At 40.5% G+C, this 12,333-nt stretch overlaps 1 protein-coding gene across 1 annotated transcript in view; it reads left to right on the plus strand.

Annotated features, from left to right (window-relative positions):
• Positions 1-12,333, plus strand: part of prdm5 (PR domain containing 5) — a 140,979-nt gene that overhangs the window by 69,555 nt on the left and 59,091 nt on the right. Inside the window, exon 13 of the mRNA XM_056449460.1 lies at positions 7,718-7,811. Within this exon, the coding sequence (XP_056305435.1) occupies positions 7,718-7,811 (94 nt within the window). The remainder of the gene's footprint in view (positions 1-7,717; positions 7,812-12,333) is intronic.

The raw sequence follows: 12,333 nt of genomic DNA on the forward strand, positions 1-12,333 counted from the left end.
ACACATACATTACGGACCCAATTCAAGCTTTCCCAATTCACCTGTCTTTGGACTTGTGGAGGAAACCGGAGCACCCGGAGGAAACCCACGCCAACACGGGGAGAACATACAAACTCCATACAGAAATGCCAACTGACCCAGCCGAGGCTCGAACCAGCGACCTTCTTGCTGTGAGGCGATTGTGCAACCCATTGCGCCACCATGACACCCATTTTCTCTAAATGTATAAAAAGTATAAAAATAAGATTTGTCACCAAAAATCCTTCCGCCAGCTGAAACACAGTACAAGTTGTGACCAAATTAAGACTAACAATCACCCAACAGTGGATGAAAACAACCCCAACAGTACATCTGGGTTAAGTTAACTTAATCGATTTGTTTTGGGACAACATGAATGAATTTTGTGGATCCTCTGCAACACACACACACACATGCACGCACACACTTTCCTTTTCTTGACATCTTCCGCAAAGAGCTGTTTTATCCTGATGGAGTGTGTGACAACTGAAACTTTACTGCATTATTACAGGATTACATGTGTCTGAGTGAGACATCACATAAGAAGAGTGTGTTTGTATAAGACGGTTATGTAAGGAATAGTTTGGAGTCAGCTGGACATTATCATGAACTAAGCCCTCAGAATGCTGGCATGAAGAAAAATCTCGCACATTACAAGACAACTTAATAACTATATGAGTCTCACTGAAGATGCTCTTATGCTGTAAAAATACAGTTAAACTAGGAATATTGTGAAATATTAGAACATAATTGTTTTATATTTTAATACTTTGTAAATGTAATTCATTACTGTGATACAATATGATTGGGACCTTCAAAATCATTTTAAATTGTGACCCTAACCAATCATAAGTGTGTTTATTTATTTATTTATTTATTTATTTTATTGAGATTTATACATCTGAATAGATAAGCTTTCCATTGATTATATGATATGACAATATTTTGCTGAAATATTGAGAAATATCCTTTAGATTAGATTAGATTAGATTCAACTTTATAGTCATTACACATGTACACGTACAAGGCAACGAAATGCAGTTTGAGTCTAACCAGCAGTGCAATAGCAGCAAGTGCAGGATACAGGTATAAGTTATAAAGTGCAGTTATAGAAAAACTATGGTGATATTTACAGATGGATGTACTGTGAACATTATATACAGGTGTATTAGCTATGAACAGATTTACAATAAATGAATATATGTACAGGATGCTATTAATAATCAGACGTGTGCAGATAAACATAATTACAAATGTATATGTACAGTGGGTGTGTACACAATTATGAATGTCCATGTGCAGTGGGTATGTCCAGTTCAGATAAGTGAATCAGTGCAATGAATATGTGCAAACTTTAAATGTGCAAATGTTAAATAGTGCAGTGATTGTGAGGAGTATAAGTTAGAGGAGTGTGGGGGGTGTATTGGGGGGGCAAACGAGTCAGTGAGGGGCAGAGTTCAAAAGGAAGACAGCTCTGGGGAAAAAGCTGTTCCTCAGTCTGCTGGTTTTTGTCCGCGGGAGCCTGAAGCGCCTGCCGGAAGGCAGGAGAGAAAACAGTCTGTGAGCAGGGTGAGAGGTGTCCTTAAGAATACTGCATGCTCGGCGCAGACAGCGTTTCTTCTGGATGTCCTCAATGGCTGGCAGTGTAGTCCCTGTGATGCGTTGGGCAGTTTTCACCACCCGCTGCAGTGCCTTACGCTCAGCAACAGAGCAACTTCCATACCAGACTGTGACGCAGTTGGTCAGGATGCTTTCTATTGTGCAGCGGTAGAAGTTCACCAAGACGGCTGATGAAAGCTGGTTCTTCTTAAGTTGCCTCAAGAAGAATAGGCGCCGGTGAGCCTTCTTGACCAGGCTCGAGGTGTTGGTGGTCCAGAAAAGGTCCTTTAAGATGTGAGTCCCCAGGAACTTGAAGGATGAGACAGGCTCAACGGCCATAAAGTTGTCTAAATGAAGTTTTTACCAATACATATTACTAATTTAAACATGAATTTCGACAGTATTTAGTAGAAAATGCCCAAAATGTCCTCAAGGTGCAGGATCTTTACTTAAATTTCCACTGATTTGTGGTATAAAATGACTATTGACTTACAAACTAACTGGCCACTTTATTAGGTACACCTTACTAGTACCGGGTCGGACCCCCTTTTGCCTTCTGAACCACCTTAATCCTTCATGGTATAGATTCAACAAGCTACTGGAAATATTCCTCTGAGATTTTGCTCCATATTGACATGATAGCATCACACAGTTGCTGCAGATTTGTCTGCTGCACATCCATGATGCCAATCTCCCGTTCCACCACATCCCAAAGGTGCTCTATTGGATTGAGATATGGTGACTGTGGAGGCCATTTGACAACAGTGAACTCATTGTCATGTCCAGGAAACCAGTCTGAGATGATTCAGGCTTTATGACATGGTGCGTTATCCTGTTGGAAGTCGCCTCACAGCAACAAGGTTGCTGGTTCGAGCCTCAGCTGGGTCAGTTGGCATTTCTGTGTGGAGTTTGCATGTTCTCCCCGTGTTGGCGTGGGTTTCCTCCGGGTGCTCCGGTTTCCCCCACAGTCCAAAGACATTCGTTACAGGTGAATTGGTCAGGCTAAATCATTTGTAATATATGAGTGTGTATGGATGTTTCCCAGAGACGGGTTGCAGCTGGAAGGGTATCCGCTGCGTAAAACATATGCTGGTTAAGTTGGCGGTTCATTCCGCTGTGGTGACCGCAGATTAATAAAGGGAATAAGCCGAAAAGAAAATGAATGAATGAATGAATTATTATAATCAATGTGTATTACATTATAAATGTGTTTCCTGAATCCTGTCAGACCTGAACAACATAATGCATCATTGAACAATATTCATATTAACATCATTGATTTCATTAGTATTTATCATGTACTGTAGGAAGGTAGAAGAATGTAAATAGTATGAAACAAGGTATAACACAGAACAGTTTGACTCAGAAAACTACAAGTGGCCAATCAGAACCAAGTATTGGATTTTAGTGAAATAATATATACTAAATCTTAAGTGACGTGTCCAATTACGTGACACAAACAGACCTACGTACATCACAGACGCACAGATGTGTGTGTGTGTGTGTGTGTGTGTGTGTGTGTGTGTGTGTGTGTGTGTGTGTGTGTGTGTGTGTGTGTGTGCACAGCTTTATACCACGTCACTGGGAGCTTTTTAAAGCATCGGACACAAAGAGTAAACTGTCCTTCTACACTTTACGACCACGTGAACAAAGGAAGTGATGGAGGTGAGGAAGTGGAGAGATAAGATGCGGGAAAGGAAGTGAGAGGGAAAAGGGAGGAAAAGAGGAAGAAGATAAAGAGATGTATAAAATAGCAGGAGGTGGAGGAGCTGGAGAAGATATTCCCTTCAGCGCTTCCAGATAAGAGTTTTGTTTACTGCAGCTTTATGGGAACATTGTATGATTCTTACAGTACAGTTTCATAATGGTAGTCCTGTCATTGTTAGGAAGAAAGATCTGCATGGGAACATACAGTTGAAGTCAGAATTATTAGACCTCCTGTATATTTCCCCCCCAATTTCTGTTTAACGGAAAAAATTAAAACAATTTCAGCACATTTTGCCATGATGACAACACATAATATTTAATATAGTGTTACGACCCTGGTCTAGGGTCTCTTTATCTGTCTTTATTTTGTCTTTTCTTTTTTTTATCACCAAGAAAAACGTGAAGCCAAATACCTCGGGGTGAACCCACAGGAAAATAATAAACAAAAATACACTAACTAAACCCCCTAATGAAACTGACTACACCTAATAAAATAACAGAAATAAAAATACTAGATCTACACCGATCTCCCTAACTAACAGAAACAGGTGAGAATATTTCCAAAAAGAAAAGGGGCGTCCAACCCCTACTGCCTCTTACCGTGTACTATTTACAATATTGACAATCAACAAACACACAAACCAAAATAATAGGAAGGGGGAACACGGATGGGTATACAACACAGTCAAAACTAGTACAACAGGACGGGAAACACAGTCAACGAAAACAACTCCGCAACAGGAATAATTTTAACATAAGAATCTCAAACAACACGCCAACACAACGCTCTCCCGCCCCACGCCCGTTGTTCCCTTTTTAAAAGACGCCCTGGGTAACCTCCTCCAATCCCAGGGCACGTTGACTACGTAGTTAGGGCGGGGCCTGCAGGTGGAAAGAGAGGGAGAGAGAGACAGACAGACACACATAAACAAACACGCCTGCCAATGCAACTCTAGATATTCTTCAAGATACTAGTATTCAGCTTAAAGTGACATGTAAAGGCTTAACTAGATTAATTAGGCAAGTTAGAGTAATTAGGCAAGTCATTGTATAACAGTGGTTTGTTCTAGACAATCCAAAACAAACATTGCTTAATGGGACTGATAATATTGACCTTCAAATTTAACTGCTTTTATTCTAGCCGAAATAAAACAAATAAGACTTTCTCCAGAAGAAAAAATATTGTAGGAAATACTGTGAAAAATTCCTGAATCTGTTCAACATCGTTTGTTATATTTGAATAAGAAGGGGAAAAAACACAGGAGGGTGTATCATTTTGAGCTGTACATTCACTGCAGACAATAGTTGTTAAACAATAGTTCTCATTGACTTCCATTGTATGGTTGAAAAATACAGTAATAATCAGTGGGAACTATATTGTAGCCAATATTCTTTTAAAGCCGTGTGACGCAGAAGTTTGTTCATAAAGAACTTTTATTTCAGTATGTCGATGTACTTCCAACTGAAATGTAATACTGAGTAGTGGGCAGAGCTTTCTTTTGCGCATCATTTCCTTACATAGCAATATTCACTCTGAAGTAGCATGTAAGTATGTGTAATGAACTTAGATGGCCGCCTAGCGTAGCCAGCATCACCTCCTACGGCTCCCTCCACTGCTTCAACAGATTGGAGGATAAGTTTATTAAAAGCAAAAGAGGCCATGGCAAAAGTGGAGACCCAGGTATATAACTACAGAAATATGTTTTTCCACCAGTCATAGATTTTACACTGATGTATTTTGTTTAATTTTGAATTTAAAACAATTTAATAGTTACAAGCTATAATGAAGTCACAGAATTATTTCTTTGATAACTGGAAAGGAATGTTTAAACTTATCAGTCTACAGTATTGACCTTATTCTTCAATGCAGAAGTGCGCGCATTTTTGCGATTGTTTTAGAACTTCCGATTCAGTTGCCAATGGAAGAAATGACTATGAATAATAAACGGCAAAAAACGGTCAAACTACTTACTCCACAAACAAGTGTTTGCTTGACTATACAGACCAAGTAGAATAATATAATAAGAAAATATCAGTTTGCAACACCAAGCAGCAAAACGAGCTATTTTTAACGTTTAAAAATAATTGGAAGTGAATGAGACCGGAAGTTTCGAGCCACAACGATTCAACTGGCTGCGCCCGCTCGTACACGGAGAATAAGTTGAATACTGATGCCCTGTTTCTCTGGGCTTTATTGGTGTAATCACGTTGGACCATTATTGCCTTTTTAGCATAAGTATAGGACAGAAACCAGCCAGACAGTAATGTGTGAATTGTGGAGCGGGCTAAATCTAAAAACACATCTGTATTTTTTAATAAGTGTGCCTTTTTTGCTTTTATTTTTGCGATAATAAAACGTATATATGTAGAGCAACTCATGTTCTGCTGTCATTAATATTTTAATAGATTGTAATTGGTGTAACTGTCCTGGACATGAACAAAAGCAAGTGATGACCAATAATTATTTGCTAGAAATAGCAACAGCAGTGGGAAAGGAGGAAAGTTTACGTTAAAAAGTTTGGAAAAACCATAGACTGTAAAATATATGGACGTAGTACCCGTGACGTCACCCATAGGTTTCTGAACACTGCAAAAGAAGCTACAAGTAGGCGCGGCCAACCGTCGCCATTTTGTTCGCGCGTCATCGCACCCACGGCGGGATACCAAACAAGGGCAAAGAGGCGGAGAGTGAGCGGAGCTACAAACACCTGCTGGCACTTTGCTTAGACCTGGCAGACAGACTTTACTTTGGGAGAAACGCTTAATACTCTATTACCTGCGACTCGTTTGTGTTCTGACCACATGTGCTTGGCTGTACACTATATCAGTAAAGTGTTTAGACTTTTAAAAACACTGTAGTAACACACTGAGCCACTAAACATTGTTCTTATGATGTTTTTCTACAGGAGGAAAACGCGAAATACTTTCAAACACTTCAGATATAGTCTGTGTTAGTAAATGCAAGACTATTGATAAACTCCAGCATAACACTGTATGAGAACACTTCAGATGACTGTTCTAGAGCCTACAGCTAATCAATCTGTCACATTCTGGAGTGCTTTACGGGTCTAAAGAAAAATATAAATGATCTTAAATAAATCAAATACATTTATAGAGATGGTATACAAGTATATAACTTTACTCACATGGGAAACGGAGGCCACGTGAACGGTTTGTGAGCACAATTAAGTGCACACAGCATCCAATATCATCTGATAATTGTAAGAAATAAGTCCAAAAGGCAGCAGACTGTGTAAAGCCACATAAAACAACACAAAAATACGATGAATATGCCGAGATCAGTGGCTAATCTGCCAGATTCAGCTGAGGTGAAGTGACGGCGACCAGCGAGACCTAGCTGTCACTCAAGTGGCCACGCCCTTAATTATGCAAACTTAATATAACCTAATAAAATGAAATGGATGAGTTATAAAAAAATTCACCCCCCTCACAGTTGTCATGGAGGGTAATAATAGCTATATGAACCAAAATCGTTCTTTGTACCAGGCTGTAAACACCTTTTTTTCTGCTGTAAAGTTGGCCATTCTAACAGTGGGCTCAATTGCAATTTGCTCTATTATGGAGCCAGGACTAGCGGAATTTTGATGAATTGCAGTTTCAGTTACTTCCGTATTGGCCTCCCGATGGAGAGCGGGAAGTTGCCGCTTGGGAAAAACCTGAGGGATGAGTCTGGTAAAGCCAAAAGAGGCCATGATAAAAGTGGAGACCCGGAAACACAATTACAGATAAATGTTTTTTCCACCAGTCATAGCTTTTACACTGATGTATATGTTTGTGGAGCGGACTAAATCTAAAAAAAAAAACATCAGTATTTTTTAGTAAGTTTTGCTTTTATTCTAGCCATAATAAAACTATATTTGTTGACCAACTCCTGTTCTCTTGTGTTTAATATTGTAATAAACTTTAATAGGTTAAACTGTCCGAGATACGCACAAAAGCAAGTGATGCATCAAAGTTTGATTTAAAAAAATCTTGAATGGTTATAAAAATGCTTATAATCGTTAAATAATGTATAAAAACAATCAAAAATGATTAGTTTAAAAATATTGAACGGTATTATGATATGACGTGGTTCCGGAAACTTCCTACTTCTCCGTTTATCCGTCTGATTTTACGGTGGGTTTCTTTTGACCGCCCCCTGACGTTTTAAAGAATATCACAAAGGCGAATGCGGCAACGCGTCCGTTTCGCGAGGTGTGTATTGCGGCGCCAGGCGAAAGTATAATTCCAGCTGCTCTGATAAAACACACGTCATATACTGTAAATCCTCGCTGCTGTTTCCCTGATTTCTAGCAAACCAAACCGCATATAACCAATCAAATATTAAATAAATCTGAACTCTTATTATAATGTCCTTTCTCGTCTCTTTTAGACCCATACAGGAGAGAAGGAGAAGATCTGTCCGTACTGCGGCCAGAAGTTTGCCAGCAACGGCACTTTGAGAGTTCACATCCGCAGCCACACGGGTCAGTACCTCTTCAGCAGCAAACAAACACTCTTTCAGCAGCGATCCTGAGCCCGGCCACCTTCACAAGCTCAGCAGCAGTGGCAGTCCTGTAAAACTGGTTATTTTGTGGCCTGTGAGATCCTGCATGTTAAACAGTCTGTAGTGGGCTACTGTAGTCAGAGCGGCGCAGGGCTGGCGGACGGCAGAGCTCTGAGTGACGGAGAGCATGTTCATTACACAGCCTTTATAGTCAAGAGCTCAACATTCCACTGCACTGCCATAACAACACACTGAAACACACACACACATACAATAATGCACACACACACACATACACACACACAAGGATGCACACACTCTCGCACACACACAATGATGTACACTCTCACACACACAAACACCCACACATATACACACAATTATGCAGACACTTAAACATACACACGCGCACACACTCTCTCAAACCCATAAACACACACACACACACACACACACACGCACACACACACACATATATACACACAATTAAGCAGACACTTAAACATACACACGCGCACACTCTCTCTCAAACCCATAAACACACACACACACACACAAACACACACACACACACACACACACACTCAAACCCACAAACACACACACACACACACACACATACATACTGTACAAGCATGCATAAAGCGGTGTACATGCACACACTCACACAGACATACACACACACACACACACACTCACTCACAAAAATACATGCAATACATTAACACACAAAAATACATTAACACACTCACACAAACAATGGTGCGCACACACACACACATACATTGATGCACACACTCACTCACACACCCACACAAACCCACACACACACACAGACTCTCACACGCACACTCACACACACACACACACACACATACAGTACAAGCATGCAAAAAGCTGTGTACATGCACACACTCACACAGACAAACACACACACATACACACACACACACACACACACACACACACACACACACACACACTCACTCAAAAAAATACATGCAATACATTAACACACAAAAATACATTAACACACTCACACAAACAATGGTGCACACACACACACACACACGCATGCACACACACACACACACAAAAAAAAATACATGCATTAAAGTGCTTGTTTTTTTAACCCCTATCCCACACACAAACACACACTCTCAAACAAACACACACACACACACACACACACACACACACAATAATACATGCATTAAAGTGCTTGTTTTTTATCCCTATCCCACACACACACTCACAAGCAAAACACACACACACACACACACACACACACACATAGTTCAGCAAGGCCAAAGCATGGCCAGTGGAGTGAAAAGACGGTCTGCTGTGCTGGAATGCAGTAGACGTGTGAAAGAAAGCCACACTCTTTGTAGGCATCCAGCTCCGTGACCCTTGACCTCTGCTGCCTGTAAATCTGACTTTGCTTTCTTTCAGCTCGTCTTCTATTACTGCTCTTCTTCTTTTAAAGAGACGCACGCTGTAAAACACTGCTGCTTCCGTGTACCTGCTTTAGACAAGTTGGAACTGAATGAAACGTCTGAGAACGGCTCGAAGCATCAAAAGAGTCAAACAGCTTGATTTTATTTTAGCTAGATATCAGTTTATTTTCCCCATCGAGTGGAACGTGTTCGCTAATGTGTTTTTATTTCTGCTAAAATACAGCGATCACTCACCGGCCACTTTATTAGGTACACCTTACTAGTACCGGGTAGGACCCCCTTTTGCCTTCAGAAATGCCATGGCATAGATTAAACAAGGAACTAGAACTATTCCCCTGAGATTTTGCTCCACATTGACATGATAGCATCACACAGTTGCTGCAGATTTGTCGGCTGCACATCCATGATGCCAATCTCCCGTTCCACCACATCCCAAAGGTGCTCTATTGGATTGAGATATGGTGACTGTGGAGGCCATTTGAGTACAGTGAACTCATTGTCATGTTTAAGAAACCAGTCGGAGATGATTCACGCTTTATGACATGGTGCGTTATCCTGCTGCCGTCAGAAGATGGGTACACTGTGCTCTTAAAGGTATAGACATGGTCAGCAACAATACTTTGGGTAACGCACCCAAAGTGTGCCAAGAAAATCTCCCCCACACCATTACACCATCACCACCAGCCTGAACCGTTGATACAAGGCAGGATGGATCCATGCTTTCATGTTGCTGATGCCAAATTCTGACCCGACCATCCGAATGTGGCAGCAGAAATGGAGACTCGTCAGACCAGGCAACGTTTCTCCAATCTTCTATTGTCCAGTTTTGGTGAGCCTGTGTGAATTGTAGCCTCAGTTTCCTGTTCTTAGCTGACAGGAGTGGCACCCGGTGTGGTCTTCTGCTGCTGTAGCCCATCCGCCTCAAGGTTGGACTCATTGTGTGTTCAGAGATGCTCTTCTGCAGACCTCCATTGTAACGAGTGCTTATTTGAGTTACTGTTGCCTTTCTATCAGCTGGAACCAGTCTGGCCATTCTCCTCTGACCTCTGGCATCAACAAGGCATTTGCGCCCACAGAACTGCCGCTCACTGGATATTTCCTCTTTGTCGGACCATTCTCTGTAAACCCTAGAGATGGTTGTGCCTGAAAATCCCAGTAGATCAGCAGTTTCTGAAATACTCAGATCAGCCCGTCTGGCACCAACAACCATGCTATGTTTAAAGTCACCTAAATCCCCTTTCTTCCCCATTCTGCTGCTCAGTTTGAACTGAAGAAGATCGTCTTGACCATATCTACATGCCTGAATGCTTTGAGTTGCTGCCCTATGATTGGCTGATTAGAAATGTGAGTTAGCAAGCTGTTGGACAGTTGAACCTAATAGAGTGGCCGATGAGTGTATATGTTTACTGGGATTTACGGTGCCATTTAGCACAACAATAGTCTTTAGAACAAGAAATATTTGATAAAATATTTAAAGACTGTATTTAAAGGGTCACAGTTTGCCACCAAAATACTCTTCTGAAATCTTTATAGTGTCCCGCTATACTTCAAACCACTAGGTTTTTGCCAAACAAGATGGTTTTATTAATTTAGAACATTAAACTATTTAGTATTAACTCTTTTTGTTTTATATATTTAATAAGTCGAGGTCAGAAAAAGTATCTGAAAATCAATGCCGGAACAGCTGTCTTTGTTTTGGTCATTTAAACCCGCCCAATGCCAGTTTAGCCAGTTATATTTGAGCACCCCATGCTGCCTTGCTGAAAAACAGTGTATTTCATTCATTCATTCAGAAAGGCTCTCAAAGTATGCGTCCGTGACTGAAATGTGACCTCCGGTGGACAGTAGCAGACTCCAAACTGAGAAGCAGATTCAGAGTTCCACATGAGGTTATTAATTAGCAAATAATATAAATATTATGAGTGTAAATATTAGGTGAGCAGGTTACATTGTATCCCCTGAATCTGCAACAGGTTACATTGTAAACTTTGAATCTGCTTCTCATTTCGGAGGCTGCTACTGTCCACCAGAGGTCGCATTTCAGTCACGGACGCATACTTTGAGAGCCTTTCTGACTGAATGAATGAAATACGCTGTTTTCCACCAAGGCAACCCGGTGTGCTCAAATATAATTGGCTGAACTGGCATTGGGGGGGGGGATTAAATGACCAAAACAAAGACAGCCGCTCCGGCACGGAAAACACATTTTCAAAGCAGAATATCTGACTTCAGCATTGATTTTCAGATAAGCAAGAATGTTCACTGAGCATGTTTCTGAATATCTGCAAACACATTATGGTATTTTTTATGCTCACAAAGAGTTAAAAACTGAGCTGAATCCATGGCTTATAATATTGTAAATAATGTTAAATTTCTTACCCGACGGATTGTTTCAATTCACAAGACCTCAGTGTGTCATCAGGAGCCATGGCTATTGATTTGGTTTGAGTTTTCGGCGCATGTGCAAATGTAGTCCGATTGATTGTAGTCCTGTTGTTTTGAAGACGAAAGAGCTGGTGAAAATGTGTGCTCGTGTGCTGTTGGGGATGTTTTCATCCACTCTGGGGTGATTTTGAGTCTTAATTTTGCCATACTGTGACCTTACTGTGTTTCAGCTAGCGGAATGATGTTTAGTAACAAAATTTTATTTACAATTTAAACACACACCGCTGTTATACTCCATATAAAATCCAGAAACCCTTTTTGCACAGGCCTATCTAAAGTGTTAACGGTGCAAACTGATGATCAACAGTAAGAATTACTAAATTTACCTCTTACCAACAGGGGAAACCACCAACAATCAACAATGCTTGATTATAAGCTGTCATGGTGATTATAATGGAAGTCAATAGGACAAAAACAGCCACCAACAGTAAACAAGGGAGAAAAAATTCAATCGTATCAAAGTTATCAAAAGTTATTCAAAGTTATTCAAAAATCAAAGTTATTCGTAATGTTGTTAATCTTGACTGTGATAACAGGTTAAAAAAAATGCAGTGCATGATTACTTTTTATATTGAAAAGAAGTCATTTTGAGTGTTTTTT

Source organism: Danio aesculapii, chromosome 23 (assembly GCF_903798145.1).
Source record: "Danio aesculapii chromosome 23, fDanAes4.1, whole genome shotgun sequence".
Taxonomy (NCBI): Eukaryota; Metazoa; Chordata; class Actinopteri; order Cypriniformes; family Danionidae; genus Danio; species Danio aesculapii.